The following is a 19447-nucleotide window of genomic DNA, read 5'->3' as shown; positions in this document are numbered from 1 at the left end:
TCAACTGAACCTAAACGAAAATAAGAATTTATTACAAAAGGTAACTTAAAATACAAGGGTAGATTAAACTTCAAGTACCTCTTGACCTGGGCTTCCCTGGTAGCTCAGCTGGTAAACAATCCACCTGCAATGCAGGAGACCCCAATCCAATTTCTGGGCCAGCAAGATCCCCTGCAGAAGGGATAGGCTGCCCACTCCAGTATTTTTGGGTCACTCTGGTGGCTCAGATGGTAAGGAATCTGCCTGCAATGTGGGATGCCTGGGTTCTATCCTGTGGTTGGGAAGATCCCCTGGAGGAGGACATGGCAACCTACTCCAGTATTCTTGCCTAGAGAATCCCCATGGACAGAAGAGCCTGGTGGGCTACAGTCCATGGAGTTGCAAAGAGTCTGACATGACTGAGCAACCAAGCACAGCACAGCAGCACCTCTTGACCCAGGAGCCAAGGTGATGGCATCAAGACTCAGTTCTTCCCCATCTCTTGGCCTGATCTGCAATGCTGTTCTTATTTGCAAGCTTCATACTGTGTCCGTGATCAAGTCACTCTCACAGCTAGTCATACCTGGAGGGGAAAAAGGTGGTCTCAACTGAGTAATTCCTACAAGAATTCCAATACTTGAGGTCCTTTGAATAACCTGCATCATTATCTCTAAGCTAATTAATCACTGGGGCTACCCAGGTGGTGAGCAGTGGTAAAAAAAAATCTGCCTGCCAATGCAGGAGACTCGAATTCAATCTCTGGGTCAGGAAGACCCTCTGGAGTAGGAAATTTCAACCTGTTCCAGTATTCTATAGCCTGTAGTCCATGGGATCACAAGGAGTCAGACACAACTGAGAGACTGAGCACACATGCATGCAATTAATCATTGTTGCTGGAGAATGCAATGTTCTCATCCGCCAGGCAAAGTCACATGACAAGGAGTTAGAGGTGGGATTAGTTCCACTCTCAGCACCCCTGGGGGATGAGGTGTTCTCAATGAACACTTCTCCCACTTTAAAGTGCATTAAATTGCTAGGGAACTTCTAAAATGCAGATTCTGACTCAGGAGATCTGGCGTAGACCCAGACAGTCTGCATTCATGACAATCCTGGCCATATAAAAATCTCAAGGAATATGTTAAACTACTGTTTAAGGATCTCAAGTGTTGTTAGTTACAGGCAAGGCCAGATACATAAATTACGGGGCCCAGTGCAAAATGAATTGAAGCTCCTTATTCAAAAATTATCAAGAATTGGTGAAGCAAAGTATTAAACCAAGAGCAGGATACTTTTAAGTTTGGGGTCTGTGCATCCTCACAGGTCCCACATCCATGAAACCAGTCTTCACTGCAGGTTTCTGTTTTGATGAATTTGCAGCCACAGCAAGATTTCTGTGAACAGTCTGAGAAAGGTTCAGGCAGACACTGATGTTCTTCTCTGCTCTTCTTGCAAAGAGATTCAGCTTCATCTTTGAACAAATGCTGAACATTTATTTGAAAATTGTCTCCTGGAAGGATCACCAGTTATTAGACTGCTTGTGGAGCCTACACATCTCTGTCTGACTCATTAGAAGAGCCCTGAAATGCTTACCCTTCTTAATTGCCATTGATTTTGCTCCCATATTAGGCTAGATACTCTTGCTGTGTGTCCCAAGGCATCTCACACTTTCACAGTCATAGCACTTGGCACATATTATTTCTGTTAACTAATTTAGTTGTCTGTCCTGGTGGCTTAGATGGTAAAGAATCCACCTGCAATGCAGGTTCCCTGGAGAAGGGAATGGCTATCCACTCCAGTATTCTTGCCTGGAGAATCCCATGGACAGAGGAGCCTGGTGGGCTACAGTCCATAGGGTCGCAAAGAGTCAGAAAAAACTGAGCAACTAACACACACTTCCCTCCCAGACCACAAGTTCAAGGAGAGTAGGGACAGTGTCTATCTTGTTAATGGACTCCTTGTCTGTAGAGTGTCTGGGACAATGTTTAACAAATAGCAGTTAACTGACTCAACAATTACAGTAATAGTTAACCTTTTTGGCACTTAAATTTTAGTCAGGCATTTAAATTTTAGCCCTTCTGGTGGGTGTGGTGGTATCCTACTGTGGTTTTAATCTGCATTTCCCTGATGATAAATTAGGTTGAACACCTTTTTGTGAAAATTGACTGGATTTAAGAATATTCTCTGTATTAGCTGGCTAGGACTGCCATAACTTGAAGTACCACAGTCTAGGTGGTTTAAACAATAGAAATTTATTTTCTCACAATTTTGGAGGCTAGAAGTTTGAGATCAAAGTGCGAGCAATGTTGGTTTCTTCTGAGGCCTCTGTCTTTGACTTGTAGATGGCTGTGTTCTCCTTGTCTTTACACGGTTGTCCCTCTATGGATGTCTGTGTCCTAATCTCCTCTTCTTCTAAGGATACTAGTCAAATTGGATTAGGGCCCATCCTAATAACCTCATTTTAACTTAATTACTCTTTTAAAGAGCCTTACAGTCACATTCTGTGGAACTGGGGGTTAAAACTTCAGAATATGCATTGAAGGGAGGGTGCATGATTCAGCTCATAACCCCCTCTTCTGTAGAAGTGTCTTCAAGTCTCTTGCCCATCTTTATTTTGAGTTATCTGCTATAAAGTCTTTATTGAATTTGTTACAATATTGCTTATGTCTTATGCTTTGGTTTTTTGGCCACAAGGCACGTTGAATCTTAGCTCCCTGACGAGTGATCAAACCGGCTCCCCGTGCATTGGAAGGTGAAGTCTCAACCACTGGACCGCCAGGGAAGTCCCTAGAATCTCTTTATATATCCTGGATTCTGTCTTCTTTGCCCTCTACTCTCTCAGTGAACTCTAGCTTTACATATATTAGACCTTTTTATTGTGTTCCTCATGCCTCTTACATGTTTTGTCTTTCTCTCTCTGCTTCAGTATGGATATTTTATTCTGACCTATATCCAATTTTATTTTCTCTTTAGCTGCACTGAATCTACTATCAAATTAATCCATTCAGTGCTTACCTTTCATTTTTCAGTTCTAGAACTTCCATTGGATTCAGACTTACAGTTTTCCATTCTCTGACAAATTATCCACTTTGTTCTTTAATTTTAAACATATTCTCATAGTTATTTTAAAATCGTGTTTAAAAATGCCAACATTTGTATCTCCTGTGGCTCTGTTCATATTTTCTTTCTGGTTTAGGTCACTTTTGTAGGCTTCATTCTTTTTTTATTGAAGTTGAGACATGGTACATGAAGAAATATGAAGGCAATTTGAGGCTCTGGGTTGACTTTTACTTTTGGCAAGAATTTAGCCCAGAAGTAGATCATCTTAATTCAATCTGGGGTTAAAATAATGCAGAGCTAGGCTGGAGTTCTTGTGAAGCCTATTTGTTATTCCCATTGACTCCCAGGATGAAGTCTTTCAGGATCCCAACTGCCTGCCTGGCGAATTTACCAGGGAACCTTTTCTGAGCTCCATCTTTTTGCCCCTCCATTTTTGTTTTTTGTCCCTACAGCTTCTGGGACTCCTCATGGAACTTCTCAGCACACATCTATCTGGCATTTCTAAAATGAAATTTAAATGCCAAGCTCACACATCTTGGCTTTCTTTATTTCCAGGTCTTGGTCCTGCAAATTATCATTGTCTTTCCCAGACTCTTGCAAAACAGGTGTGTATGGGAAGAGATGACCAGAGTCAGCTTTTCAGATGACTTTCTCAGAGGGTCCCACTGTCAGGACACACTGGCTGGTCGCTGAGCTGTGCTCAGGTGTCTCTTGGAACCAGTGATACTGTCTCTTAATCAAGAAGCCCCATCACCCATCTCAACTTTCTCCAACGGAAGCAGTGCACACCTGTGGACAAACAAGCCTTTAAAATATGTTCTCTACAGAATCAATGTTTTGAAGACATTTTTACAACTCCAAATCTGTGTATGTTTAAATTAGATATGAAAATGTCTGTCTCGAAGTTGGTTGTTGAATGTAAGCAAAGCGAGCAGAATGAGCACTCTGTGTGAGCAGCCTAATGTGAGAACTCTGCCTCATAACAGTTTGGAGAACGTGCTGGATTGAACACTGTCCCCCAAATTCATGTCTACCCAGAACCTCAAAATAGGATCTTATTTGGGGAAAAGGTCTTTGCAGATGTAATTAACTAAGTTAAGATAAAGTCACATGAGATTAGTGAAAGTGTTAATCGCTCAGTTGTGTCTGATTCTTTGACCCCAAGGAGTGTAGCCCATCAGGCTCCTCTGTCCATGGAATTCTCCAGGCAACAATACTAGAGTCGGTTGCCATTCCCTTCTCCAGGGGATCTTCCTGACCCAGGGATCAAACCCGGGTCTCTGCATTGCAGGTGGATTCTTTACCATCTTAGCCACCAGGGCAGCCCCCATAGGGTGGGCCCTAAATCAAATGACCAGTGTCCTCATTAGAAGATACGTGAAGACACAGGCAGAGACTGGATGTTGTCACAGTCATAGAATTCCAAGGACTGCTGGGAGACACCAGAAGCTGGGAAAGAAGGATTCTTCCTTAAGCCTTCAGAGCGAGCACTGTCCACCTTGATTTCAGACTTCTTGCCTCCAGAACTGTGACAGAATGAATTTATATTGCTTAGGTCACCTGGTTTGTGGTAATTCATTGTAGCTGTCCTAAGAACTAATACAGGACTTCCCAGGTGGTGCAGTGGTAAAGAATCCACCTGCCAATGTAGGAGATAGAAGAGATAGGGGTTTGATCCCTGGGTCAGGAAGATCCCCTGACATAGGAAATGGCAACCCACTCCAGTATTCTTGCCTGGAAAATTTCATGAACAGAGAAACCTGGCGGGCTATAGCCCATGGGGTCGCTAAGTCAGACATGACTGAGCACGCAAGCATGCCCACATGCAAGAACTATTACAGTGACTAACAAATTTAACCACAACTTCTCCCATTAGTAGCATTAAATCTGAGCCACTGTCTTGATTATAATTGGGATTTATTTTATAGAAGTGACTGAGTGATGACAGAGAGAGGACAATGCCACTGAAAAAAGCATTATTACTCACAGTTCCCAAGGGAAGAGGGCGTACTTGCCAGGCTGGGCCACGTAGGAAAGTTCCAGGATTGGTCAGGAGGCAGTAAGAGTGAGGGGAGAACATGGTCTAGAGTCTTTTAGGGGGTGTTCATAGAAAGGAATGAACAAGGCAGAGTAGGCAAGTTTTAGCAAGTTTAGGACTGGGTAGCTTAAATAATTCCAGTGGGCTCTGGGCTACAGGCAGGAGATACAAGAGACTTGAGTCAGGAAGATCCCCTGAGGGAGGAAATGGCAACCCACTCCAATATTCTTGCTGGAAAGTCCCATGGACAGAAAATCCTGGCGGGTTACAATCCATGGGATCACATAGAGTCAGACACAACTAAGCGACTGAGCACACACACATTGGACTATAAGAGTAGTCTTTACTTGTCTGATACTTGGACATGGGGTGGTTTGAGGAAGAAGAAATATTGACTTGATGTGTGGAAAATTATGTAAAGGAAGTATTCAGGGATATGAACTTCAAATTAGTGTTATGGACTGACTGTTTATGTCCCCACAAATTCATATGCTGAAGTCCCAACATCCAATGTGATGGTATTTGGAGGTGAGCATTCGGGAGGCATAACTGTGCTTAGATTAAGTCATGAGGGTAGGACCTTCCTGATCGGTTTAGAGTCTTTGTAAGAAGGGGATGAGAGGGAGAGATCTCTCTCCATGAGAATGGGCCAAGGAAAGGCCAGCTAAGCACACAGCAAGAAGGCAGCCATAAGCAAGCCAGGAAGAGACTTTCACCAGGAACAAATCTGCTGGCACCTTGATCTTGATCTCCCTAGTCTCCAGAACTCTATGTAGATATCTGTTGTTTATGCCATCCAGTTTATGGCATTTTGTTATAGCAGCTTGAGTTAGGATAGTTGGTTTATATATGAAAAGAATGTTTGAAGGCAAATTGCTTACTCTCTTAGGAATTAGCTAGCCCTGGGAGGCACAGTCTCTCCTTGGGTCAGCAAGTCCCCAAAATGTCAAAGTATCATAAAACACAGGAAGTAAAAAACAAAAACAAAAAACATGATTGTCAAATTTATAAGCTTTTGCACAGCAAAGGAAACCATAAACAAAATGAAAGACAAACTATGGACTGGGAGAAAATATTTCCAAATAATTCAACTCAAAATGGTTTAATTTCCAAAATATACAAACAGCTCATACAACTCAACATTTAAAAAAATAAAATCCAATCAAAAAATGAGCTGAAGATCTAAATAGACATTTCCCCAAAGAAGACATACAGAGAGCCAACAGGCACATGAAAAGATACTCATCTCTAATTGTTAGAGAAATTCAAATCACAACTGCAAACAATTATCACCTCACACTGGTCAGAATGATCATCATCAACAAATCTACAAATAATAAATGCTGGAGAGGGTGTGGAGAGAAAGGAACTCTCCTACACTGTTGGTAAACTGGTGGTCATTATGGAAAACAGTATGAAATTTCCTTAAAAAACTAAAAATACAACCACCATATGACCCAGCAATCTCACTCCTGGTCATGTATCTGGAAAAAATAAAAACTCTAATTTGAAAGTATATGCACCCCAATGTCCATAGCCACACTATTTTCAATAGCCAAGACTTGGAAGCAATCCGTGTCCATCAACAAATGAATGGATAAAGAATATATGGCATATCTGAACCACTTTGCTGTATACCTGAAACTGACACAATATTGTAAATCAACTATACATCAATGATAAGTATATAAATAAATAAAAACATGATCATTACAGACATACAGACAGAAGTTACCAGAAGCAGAAGCAGAAGAGAGAAGTTGAGACAGAAGAAGGCAGAACCTGAAATTATCTTTCTTTTCAGAGCCAAATTTCTTGAAAGAATAACTTACATTTCTTGCTTATTTCTCATTTATTCCTTGCCAACTACAATTTGACTTCTCCCCTTACCTCTAAAAAATTCCTCTTATGCCAAATTCAATGAATGCTTTCACATATGTCACCTTTATATGAATCCCTTCATTTTCCCCTGTCCTCTACGGGTAGAACTGGTCTCTCCTGCATTAGCATTCTTTGGGTACCTTATGGAAAATTTTAGCAAATGCCTTAAATAATTCACTGTACACATTTGTTTATATAAATATTCCTCTACCAAAATGTAAACTACCAAACTCTAAATTTCTATCCTTAATATTTAGAATTGCTCCTATTCTTAATGTTTAGAACCTAACACAGGCTAGGCTCCCAATAAATATTGTACAAATGAATTTAAGGACTAAAAGTACTCCTCTGAAGCAGAACTTATCATTTTGGACAGTTTCTTGAGTTTCTAAGTGAGTTCCTTCCTCAGTGTCTATGGCCTCTTTGTCTTTCTGATTTTTCTCCAATTTCTTACTGTTTCTTTTCTATCCCTTTTTTCTCACTTTCTTCCAAGATTAGTGTTTCCAAGTGTTCCCTAGCATTCCCAAGGACTTCATAAAATCTCCCTGGATGATCTCATGTACTTTCCTGTTTTCAGTTACCACCTTCACGCTGATGACTTCAACAGCTGTATGTCTTGGCTACTACTTCCTCCATCATAGCCCCAAACTGCCTCAAACTCAGCATGTCCAAAGCTGAATTCACTATCCCCCTTTCTGTGACATTTCATAATCTCCTGGTCAGGCCCTATATGAAATCAGTTACTAAATGTCTCTTAATTCCACATTCTCTTCTGCATCTCTCTGCCCCAGTCACAAAGGACCCATTCTCTCCTTCCTCCAGGTCATTCTTTCTATTTGAAGACTTAAAAAGAGAATCAGGTCAATGTTTTTTGTGCTTCAGTAGTTCTCTGTATACCTCAGGATGATCATCTTTCCCTAAACATAACACTCCTCTTCCTTCGTCTTCTACCTCGAAGATCCCTCCTGTCTCATTAGCCAGCCAGTCTCTCGGCCATATAAATAACTTTAATGTGTGCCTTCTATGTGCAAAACCCTGGGCTCAAGTATCTTTCTTCAAAAAGCTTCCCTGATCTGTCTCCTCATTTTTATAAGATGGTCACATTCATAGAATTTGTCAAACTTTATTATGATTACTTACTACATATTTTTTCCCTCAGCTTTATTGAGGTATGGTTGAGAAAATAAAATTGTAAGATATTTAAAGTGTACAACATGATGATTTTGATACATACATACATTTGTGAAAGGATTTCGCCTTCATCAAGTTAATTAACACATCAATCAACTCACACATTTCCCTTTATTCTAGTGAAAACATTTAAGTTCTATCTTTTAGCAAATTTCAACTTGTGTCTCTTATCATCTCTTTCCTGTGGAGCCTATCATAACATCCAACCCATATCAGGCATTTAACAAATTACCACTAATGGGATGGATGGTTGAATCTTTCATGGGTCCTCACAAAAGACAAATGAGAATCTTACAATCTGACCAACCCTACGTGTCAGCGTGTTTCCCAGCACTTCCCCCATGCATCTTTATGTTTCATACAAATTATTTAAACCTTTCCAAGCTCAGCCTACACCTTGATTCCTTACATCTAACCATACAATCCATCTCCATCGACAATCTTTTGACACTCTTTTGGAAAGTTCCTATTCATCCTTCCACGCCCAACACAAGTGTCCATCTTATGTAACTGTTTCTTATTCCTTCAGAATAAAAGAGGTAGATAATCTTCTGATTATTCCCATAGAAGTTTATACATTCTAAATATTACTCTTGCACATACGCTGTTTCTTAAAAAAAAAAAATCTTTATTATCTGTTTTATTCACCAAAATGTGAAAAGATTGAAGAGATGGAATGTCTACCCATCTTGGTATTCTTAGCAACTGGCACCACAAACTGAATGAATGGTTGACTGGCTAAACACATGTTCAAATATGGGCTTTAGGAAGATTAAATTGGCAAAAGAGTAGGAATACAATACAAAGGCAATGAATACCTGAAGTAGGATGCTGGTAGTGATGATAGAAATACTAAGACTATTCAGGTGGCCATGTTAAAAGGAATTGACAACCCAGCAAAAGTTAAGAAGGAGAAAGAATAAAATTAACTCTAAATTCAGTTTTATTCAGTTATGCATGCCTTTGAAAATCTAAAGAAAGCTAATGACATCATTCCTGGGGTGGTGGGAAGCACATATGCTCATTCACAAACGCTTCTTTGCATATTAAATCAGGAGATTCCTTCCCTTGTTAAATATCCCTACTTTAGTTCATACACTACTACTTTAAGTTGTGAGATGGGATGATTTGAAGGATGGTGATACCACTAAGCAACCTATGACCTACTTGAAAAATAGCTGGTTTAGAGGAGCAAAGGGAAGGCAGGTTTTGCGAATACAGAACACCTTCGAGTGTGCATGATTTTGACTACTCTAGAGAGACCTTTGAGGAGGACAACGTGTGCAATTTCTGAGGATACTGAAGCCTGAGGCACTGCTTTATACCAGTAAGTGACTCAGTAGTTAGCCAAGCTGAGTGCCTGGCAAATGAAACTTAACTTTTTAATGCACTAGGCCTAAAGAAGTGAAAAAGATCAGCTTGTGGAATGGGTATAGGCAGAGGAAACTCACGACTTCAAAGGCTAAGTTTACATTATGAACTCAGACAATCATTCCTTATATGAAAATTAGTAGATACATCATTGATCAAGGTTTTCTGTATCAAGTTGGAAATGCTAATGGGCCATAGAAGCAGAGAATGCCCATTAGACGGTTTAACTGGTTATTGAAATAGAAGCTGAAATTAAGATAAAGACTTGAGATTTAGTCCTTCTGAAGAGTGAATTTCAAACAGTATTCAAGTATGAGATTACAACACAGTTTGCACACACAAACACAGTTTATATACACACAAACACAGCACAGATTGAATACAAACTGTGGAAAATTCTTAAAGAGATGGGAATACCAGACCACATTACATGCCTCCTGAGAAACCTGTATGCAGGTCAAGAAGCAACAGTTAGAACTGGACATGGAACAACAGACTGGTTCCAAATTGGGAAAGGAGTACATCAAGCTTATTTAACTTACATGCAGAGTACATCATGTGAAATGCTGGCTGGATGAAGCACAAGCTGGAATCAAGACTGCCAGGAGAAATATCAATAACCTCAGATATGTAGATGATACCACCCTAATGGCAGAAATCAAAGAGGAACTAAAGGGCCTCTTGATGAAGGTGAAAGAGGAGAGTGAAAAAGCTGGCTTAAAACTCAATATTCAAAAAACTAAGATCACAGCATCCAGTTCCATTACTTCATGGCAAATAGATGGGGAAACAACGGAAACAATGAAAGCCTTTATTTTCTTGGGTTCAAAAATCACTGCAAATGGTGATTGCAGCCATGAAATTAAAAGACACTTGCTCCGTGGAATAAGAGTTACGACAAACCTAGGCAGCATATTAAAAAGCAGAGACATTACTTTGCCAACAAAGGTCTGTCTAGTCAAAGCTGTGGTTTTTCCAGTAGTCATATATGGATGGGAGTGTTGGACCATAAAGAAGGCTGAGCACTGAAGAACTGATGCTTTTGAACTGTGGTGTTGGAGAAGACTCTTGAGAGTTTCATGGACTGCAAGTAGATCAAACCAGTCAATCCTAAAAGCAATCCATTCTGAATATTCACTGGAAGGACTGATGCTGAAGCTGAAGCTCCAATACTTTGGCCGCCTTATGTGAAGAGCTGACCCATTGGAAAAGACCCTGATGCTGGGAAAGACTGAAGGGAGGAGGAGAAGGGGATAACAGAGGATGAGATGGTTGGATGACATCACTGACTCAATGGACATGAGTTTGAGCAAACTCCAGGAGATGGTGAAAGACAGGGAAGCCTGGCCGTGCTGTAGTCCACTGGGTTGCAAAGAGTTGGACACAACTGAGTGACTGAACAAAAACAACAGTGAGATTACTAAGTGCAATAGGCAGACTTCTAAGATAGTCTCATGATTCTCCCTCTCCTGTACTCACACCTTTGTGTAATCCTTTTTTCTTGAGTGTAGAACCTGTGACCTGTTCTAACCAGTAGAAAATGGTAGTGGTGGTAGGATATTACTCCTGTAATTTGTAATTATGCTATGCTATATGGCAAAGGTGAAGGTATGTTGCAGCTGTAATTGAAGCCCCAAAGCAGTTTATGTTGAATCAATTAAAAAAGAGATTATCTTGGGTATACCTGAGCTAATCAGTTGAGCCATTTAAAAGAGGGACTGAGGCTCTCCCTAGGTTCAAAGAGATTCTCCTGCTGGCCTTGAAGGAATAAGCCACCAAGAGTTCTAAAGCTGCAGGGAAATGAATTCTGCTGACAACTCTGTGAGCTTGGAAGAAGATGGCATGCTTCAGATCATGTCACAGCCCTGGTCAACACCATGGCTGCAGCCTTGTGATATCCTCAACGGAGAACCCAGCTGAGCCATGCCCAGACTCCTGACCTATGAAAACACTGAAATAAAAATATGTCTTTTTTAAACTGTTATCTAGGTGGCAATTTGTGATGCAGCAGTAGAATACTAACACACCAATGGAAAAAGAATATGAAGAGAACCAAGGAGGTTCAAAAAATTCTGACAAATATATCCACATTTGAATGACTGGGAAAAGAAATAAGTACGCTAATAATTATTAAAAGGAGGTGGTGGTCAGATGGTGTCTTAGGTAGTGTGGGCTGCTATGGCAAGAATTCTGGAGACTGGGTGGCTTAAATAATAGTTATTTCTTATAGTTCTGGAGGCTGGAAGTTTTAGATCAGGGTGAAAGCATGGTCAGGTTCTGGTGAAAGCCTTCATCTGATTTTCTTATAACGTGAAGAAAGAACTTAGGTTTTTTTAACCCCGTAAGAGAGCACGAATCCCCTCGTAGGGGCTCTATCCACATGACCTCATCCAAACCTATTATTCCCTCTCCCCCCAAAAAAAGTTAGTCACTTATTCGTGTCCAAGTCTTTGTGACCCCACGGACTGTAACCCACCAGGCTCATCCATGGAATTCTCCAGGTAAGAATATGGAGTGGGTTGCCATTTCCTTCTCCAGGGGATCTTCCCTACCCAGGGATCGAACTCAGGTCTGTCGCATTGCAGGCAGACTCTTTAACGACTGAGCTACCAGGGAAGCCATTATTCCCAAAGGCTACCTCCAAATACCATCATATTGGGGATTAAGGCTTCAACAATACGAATTTGGGAGGGGAGGACATAAATATTCTGAACATGGGAGGTGGAGACTCCCTCATACTAATACAGCAGCTGATATAAGAAGCTGCCTCTAACTCCAAACACATAGAAATTTTGAATTTTTTTTTTGTTTAAAATACATAGCCAAGCCAAAAGCAAGAAAGAACAACTCATTTGACAGAAATGAAAAGTAAGAGCACTAAGTAGGGGCTAAAGCAAAACAACTCACAGGGGTGAAGGAAATAGAGATCTTTGGCATTCGAGTTTTACTACTTGTGAGAAGAATAAGCACATAGACTCAGACCCAGGCTTGATGGAAAGCTTGAATAATCTTCTGGACTACATGAGGTTGACTTTGTTAGTGAAAATGGTACAAGGAAAACTCCATCAAACTAATACACTAAGATAATTAAAAAGAATTAGAAGAGATAAAGTTTGCAAATTTTTTGGTGATATATTTACATAAAATAAGATAAATTATAAAACCAATAAGAAACTATTATAAAATATTTGTATAAGAATTTATCAGAAGAAGATCTGCATATAAAAATCAACATTAGTGCCCCCTGGTTCAAGCAATATCAATTAGAAACATAATAAAAAGATTTCTTTTATAATAGCAACAAAAAATAAAGTTGGAATTAACACAATAAGTAATGTCAGACCTATAGGTAGAAATTTTTAAGTAAAAATTATTCATAAAACAAGTATAACATACATATGGTTCAAAAATTTAAAATACAAAAAGAAAGAAATAGTACTTTAAAATGCCCTTCTACCCTTTCTCAGCCACTTAATTCCCTTTTCCTTATAATGTGGAAATCATCTTGGTTTCTTATGCATTTTTTCAGAGACACCCCAGGGATACATAGGCAAAATATATTTTTTTCTTTTTGCTTAATAAGATGACAACAGAGTGGAACATTGCTTGGTATCCCAGCTTTCTTCACATATTAATATAATTTGGAGATAATTTTAGATCAGTACATATGAAATTGCCTCATTCTTTTAAAATGAAGCGCTGCATCCCATTTACATAACCAGTCCCACACTAATTAACTCTGGTACAAACAATGCTATTGTGAAAATCCCTGTACATAAATCATTTTCCACATCTTCATATGCAAAAATATCTCAAGTTCAAATTGCTAGAAGAGGAATTAAATCAAAAGTTATATGCATTTAAAGCACTGATAAAGAAGACAAGTAAGCCAAAAAACCTCCCTAGACTTGCACTCACTCACATTCCCACCAGCAGAGTGGCTTAGCGCCTATTTTCCCCCAGTATACTCTCCATCTCAGTGTTTATTCAAAATTTGATCTATGCCAATATGATAGGTTAAAAATCGTCTCATGCAAGTAAAAACCACAAAGAGGTACTTCACACACAGTAGGATAGCTAAACTAAAAAAGACAGATACTAGGTTTTAGTGAAGAATCTTTATACACTGCTGATGCTAGACACATTAAATGATTCAGCCACCTTGGCAACATATTGGACATTTCTTAAAAACTTAAACATACAGTTACTATATTAGACCAAACAATTTCACTCCCAGGAATATACCCAAGGGAAATGAAAGCATATGTCCACACATAATTTTGTACATGAATGCTTATGTTATTCTTGTTGTTATTTAGTCACTAAGTCATGTCCCACTTTTTGCAACCCCCCCAGACTGTAGACCAGCAGGCTCCTCTTTCCATAGGATTTCCCAGGCAAGAATGCTGAAAAGCATTGCCATTTCCTTCTCCAGGGGTTCTTCCTGACCCAGGGATGGAATCTGCATCTCCTGTACTGGCAGGTGGATTCCTTACTGCTGAGCCAGCAGGGAAGCCCTACGTGAATGCTTAGAGCAGCATCATTCCAACAAAAGGTAGGGACAACTCAAATGCCCATCAATTAATGAATGGATAATCAAAACATAGCTTATCAATTGAGCATGTACATCACTTACCACTCAGCACTTCTATTGATATTTCTGGGTGCACACCTTAGAGAAACATTCACATGCATGCACAAGAGACATACAAGAGGATGTTCAACATATTATTTGTGTCAGCAAGGAGTTAGAAGCACCTGAGAAGCCCATCAAAATGAGAATGAATGAGGAAACCTGGATTATGCTTTTGAAGGAATGCTATGCAGCAACCTGAAACAATGAACCAAAGCTACTTGCAACAGTATGGATTGATCATAAAAACATGATGCTGAGAGGGAAATAAAAGTAAAAAACAGTATTATATTTATACAGCAATCAGTTCAGTTCAGTTCAGTTAAGTGGCTCAGTCATGTCAGACTCTTTGTGACCCCATGGACTGCAGCATACCAGGCTTCCCTGTCCATCACCAACTCCCGGAGTTTACTCAAACTCATGTCCATTGAGTTGGTGATGCCATCCAACCTTCTCATCCTCTGTCATCCCCTTTTCCTCCTGCCTTCAATCTTTCGCAGCATCACAGTCTTTTCCAATGACTCAGTTCTTCACATCAGGTGGCCAAAGTACTGGAGTTTCAGCTTCAGCATCAGTCCTTCGAATGAATATTCAGGACTGATTTCCTTTAGGATGGACTGGTTGGATCTCCTTGCAGTCCAAGAGACTCTCAAGAGTCTTCTCCAACACCACAGTTCAAAAACATCAATTCTTCAGCACTCAGCTTTCTTTATACTTCAACTCTCACATCCATACGTGATTACTGGAAAAACCATAGCTTTGACTAGACAGACCTTTGTTGGCAAAGTAATGTCTCTGCTTTTTAATAGGCAGTCTAGGTTTGTTGTAACTTTTATTCCAAGGAGCAAGCGTCTTTTAATTTCATGACTACAGTCACCATTTGCAGTGATTTTGCAGCACCCCCAAAAATTAAGTTTGTCACTGTTTCCATTGTTTCCCCAACATTTGCCATGAAGTGATAGGATCAGATGCCATGATCTTTGTTTTCTGAATGTTGAATTTTAAGCCAACTTTTCCACTCTCCTTTTTCACTTTCATCAAGAGGCTCTTTAGTTCTTCTTCACTTTCTGCCATAAGGGTGGTATCATCTACATATCTGAGGTTATTGATATTTCCCCCGGCAATCTTGATTCCAGCTTGTGCTTCCTCCAGTCCAGCAGTTCACATGATGTACTCTGCATATAAGTTAAATAAGCAGGATGACGATATACAGTCTTGACGTACTCCTTTCCCGATTTGGAACCAGTTGTTGCTCCATGTCCAGTTCTAACTGATGCTTCCTGACCTGCATACAGATTTCTCAAGAGGCAGGTCAGGTGGTCTGGTATTCCCATGTCCTGAAGAATTTTTCACAGTTTGTTGTGATCCACACAGTCAAAGGCTTTGGTGTAGTCAATAAGGCAGAAATAGATGTTTTCCTGCAACTCTCTCGCTTTTTCGATGATCCAACGGATGTTGGTAATTTGATCTCTGGTTCCTCTGCCTTTTCTAAATCCAGCTTGAACATCTGGAAATTCACGGTTCACAAACTGTTGAAGCCTGGCTTGGAGAATTTTGAGCATTACTTTACTAACGTGTGAGATGAGTGCAATTGTGCAGTAGTTTGAGCATTCTTTGGCATTGCCTTTCTTTGGGATTGGAATGAAAACTGACCTTTTCCAGTCCTGTGGCCACTGCTGAGTTTTCCAAATTTGCTGGCATATTGAGTGAAGCACTTTCACAGAATCATCTTTGAGAATTTGAAATAGCTCAACCGGAGTTCCATCACCTGCACTAGCTTTATTTGTAGTGATGCTTCCTAAGGCCCACTTGACTTCACATTCCAGGATGTCTGGCTCTAGGTGAGTGTGAGTGATCACACCACGTGATTATCTGGGTCGTGAAGATCTTTTTTGCATAGTTCTGTGTATTCTTGCCACCTCTTCTTAATATCTTCTGCTTCCATTAGGTCCATACCAGTTCTGTCCTTTATTGTACCCATCTTTGCATGAAAAGTCCCCTTGGTGTCCCTAAATTTCTTGAAGTGATCACTAGTCTTTCCCATTCTATACTGCAATATCATTCATTTAAAATTTTCAAACTTTTAGTTTTAAAAGTTACATAATTTAAAAAGTTAGATACTTTTTAAAAGTTAGATAAAGTTATCTAACTTTAAAAATTAGATAAGTTAGATACTTATCAGAAATTCATATTATGTAAATAAACACACAGAATGCAGATTGGAAAGACACACATTATATAAGAGAGAAAGTCAATGAGGAGATAAGGATAATAGGACTGGAGCCAGACAATAAGAAAGGCAAAAAGAAAAGTAAACAAAACTTTTAAAGGGAGCTATGAACTAGACTCACCAAAAAGAGAGATAACTCAAATAAATAAAATCAGAAATGAAAGTGGAGATGTTACAACTGATACTACAAAAATACAAAGGATTATAAGAGACTATCACGAACAATTATATGAAAGAAAATCGGACAACCTAAAAGAAATAGTTTCCTAGAAATATACAAAGTACCAAGACTGAGTCACTAGGAAATGGAAAGCCTGAAAAGAATGATTGCTAGTAAGAAGATTGAGTCAGTAATCAAAATCCTCCCAACAAATAAAAGTCCAAGACCAGATGACTTCACTGGTGAATTCTAACATTTAAAGAAGAACTAATATCTAGCCTTCTTGAAAGCTTCCCAAAAATAAAAGAGAAGGGACTCCTCCAAACTCATTTTATGAGGTCAACATTACTCTGATACCAAAACCAGAGAAGGTTATTACAAGAAAATTGCAGGCCAATGTCCTTGATGAGCATAGATGTAAAAATACTCAACAAAATATTAGCAAACCAAATCCAATAACAATTTAAAAGAATTGTACACCATATTCAACTGGGATTTATTCCAGAGTGCAAAGATGGTTCAACATCCACAAATCAAAGTGTTACATCATATTAACAACAAAAAAAGGATAAAAATCATATGAACATGTTGACGACACAGAAGAAGTATTTGACAAAATTCAACATTTATTCATGATAAAACTCTCAACAAAGTGGAAACAAAAGGAACAAACCTCAACATAATAAAGCCCATGTATGGCAACTCTATAGTTAACATAATACTCAGTGGAGAAAGGGCCTCCCTTGTGGCTCAGCTGGTAAAGAATCCGCCTGCAATGTGGGAGACCTGGGTTCAATCCCTGGGTTGGGAAGATCCCTTGGAGAAGGAAAAGGCTACCCACTCCAGTATTCTGGCCTAGAGAATATCATGGATTGTACAGTCCATGGGGTTGCAAAGAGTCAGACATAACTAAGTGACTTTCACTTTCACTTTCAGTGGCGAAAAGCTGAAAGCATTACCTCTAGGATCAGGAACTAGACAAGGATGCCTACTCTTGCCACTTTTATTCAACATAATACCAGAAGTCCTAGCCAGAACAATTAGGCAAGAAAAAGAAATAAAATGCATCCAATTGGAAAGGAAGAAGTAAAACCACCACTATTTGCAGATGACATGACAGTATCTACAGAAAACCCTCAACACTCAACCAAAAAGAAAAATCATTAAACTAACAAATTTAGAAAGTTTCAGGATAAAAAATCAATATACAAAAATAAATTATGCACTAATAAAACACTATGAGAAAGAGAAAATAAGAAAACAATTCTTTTTACCATAGTATCAAAAAGAATAAAACACCTAGGAATAAATTTAACCAAGGAGGTGAAAGACCTGTCCATTGAAAACTATAAGACATTGATGAAAGAAATTGAAGAAGACACAAATGAATTAAAAAATAACCCATACTCATCGACTGGAAGAATATTGTTAAAATGTCTATACTACTCAAAATAATCTACAGATTCAATGTAATTTCTATTAAAATTCCAATGGTATTCTTTCACAGAAGAAGAACATACAATTCTAAAATTTATATGGAACCACAAAAGATCCTTAATAATCAAAGCAATCTTGAGAAAGAAGAAAATGCTAGAGACATCATACATCCTGATTTCAAACTATATTACAGAGCTATAGTAATCAAACACTACAATATTGGCATAAAAAGAGACAAAGATCGATGAAATGGAATAGACAGCCCAGAAATAGATTCACATGCATATGGGTTTATGACAAAAAAGCCGAGAATATACAATGGAGAAAAAATAGTCTCTTTAATAAATAGTGGGGGGAAAGTTGACAGATACATGCAGAAAAAAAAATGAAACTAGACCATTTTCTTATATCTTACACAAAAATTAAAACAGATTAAAGGCTGTTGAACATGACACCTGAAACCTTAAAACTCCTAGAGGAAAATATAGGCAGTAAACTCTTTGACACTGGTCTTGCAATGATTTTTGGATTTGACACCAAAAGCAAAGTCAGCAAAAGCAAAAGTAACAAGTGGGACAACATCAAACTCAAAAGCTTCTGCACAGCAAAGGAAACTGTCAACAAGATGAAAAGGCAACCTACTGAATGGGAGAAATAATTTGCAGGTAATATATCTGATAAGGGGTTAATATCCAAAATATACAAAGAACTCATATAACTCAGTAACAGGAAAACAAACAACTTGCTTAAAAAAATGGACAGAGAATTTAGCATTTTTTTCAGAGACAATATAGAGATGGCCAAAGAGCACATGAAAAAGTGCTCCATATCACTAATTATCAGGGAAATGCAAATTCAAGTCACAATGAGATACCTTTTCACATCTGTGAGAAAGACTATTATTAAAAAGATAAGAAAGCAAGTGTTGGAGAGGATGCGGAGAAAAGAGAACCCTTGTGCACTGCTGGTGAAGCCGTAAATTGGTGCAGTCACTGTGGAAACAGTGTGAAGACTTCTTAAAAAAATTAGAGCTAGAGTTACCATGCTGCTGTTCTGTGCTCAGTCGTGTCCTACTCTTTGCGACCCCATGGACTGTAGCCCACCAGACACCTCTGTCCATGGGGATTCTCCAGGCAAGAATACTAGAGTGGGTTGCCATACCCTCCTCTAGGGGCTCTTCCCAACCCAGGGACCAAACCCAGGTCTCTGGCATTATAGGCGGATTCTTTACCAGCTGAGCTACCAGGGAAACCCAGAGCTACCATATGACCCAGCAATTTTACTTCAGGAAAGAAAATAAAGACAATGACTTGAAAAGATTTCTGAACCGCCCTTTTCACTGGACCACTATTTACAATAGTCAAGATATGGAAACACACTAAATGTCCATCAATGCACAATTGGATAAGCTGTGAAAGTTCACTCGTGTCCAACTTTTTGCAACCCCATGGACTGCAGCATGCCAGGCTT

At 39.2% G+C, this 19447-nt stretch overlaps 1 protein-coding gene across 1 annotated transcript in view; it reads right to left on the bottom strand.

Moving 5' to 3' along the window:
• Window positions 1-391: 391 nt before the first annotated feature.
• LOC122429020 (translation initiation factor IF-2-like) overlaps window positions 392-19447 on the bottom strand; it is a 28611-nt gene continuing 9555 nt past the window's right edge. Inside the window, exon 3 of the mRNA XM_043449180.1 lies at window positions 392-562. Within this exon, the coding sequence (XP_043305115.1) occupies window positions 519-562 (44 nt within the window). The 3' untranslated portion in view covers window positions 392-518. The remainder of the gene's footprint in view (window positions 563-19447) is intronic.

Source organism: Cervus canadensis, chromosome 2, assembly GCF_019320065.1.
Source record: "Cervus canadensis isolate Bull #8, Minnesota chromosome 2, ASM1932006v1, whole genome shotgun sequence".
NCBI classification, from domain to species: domain Eukaryota; kingdom Metazoa; phylum Chordata; class Mammalia; order Artiodactyla; family Cervidae; genus Cervus; species Cervus canadensis.
This window is presented reverse-complemented; position numbering and strand designations above follow the sequence as displayed.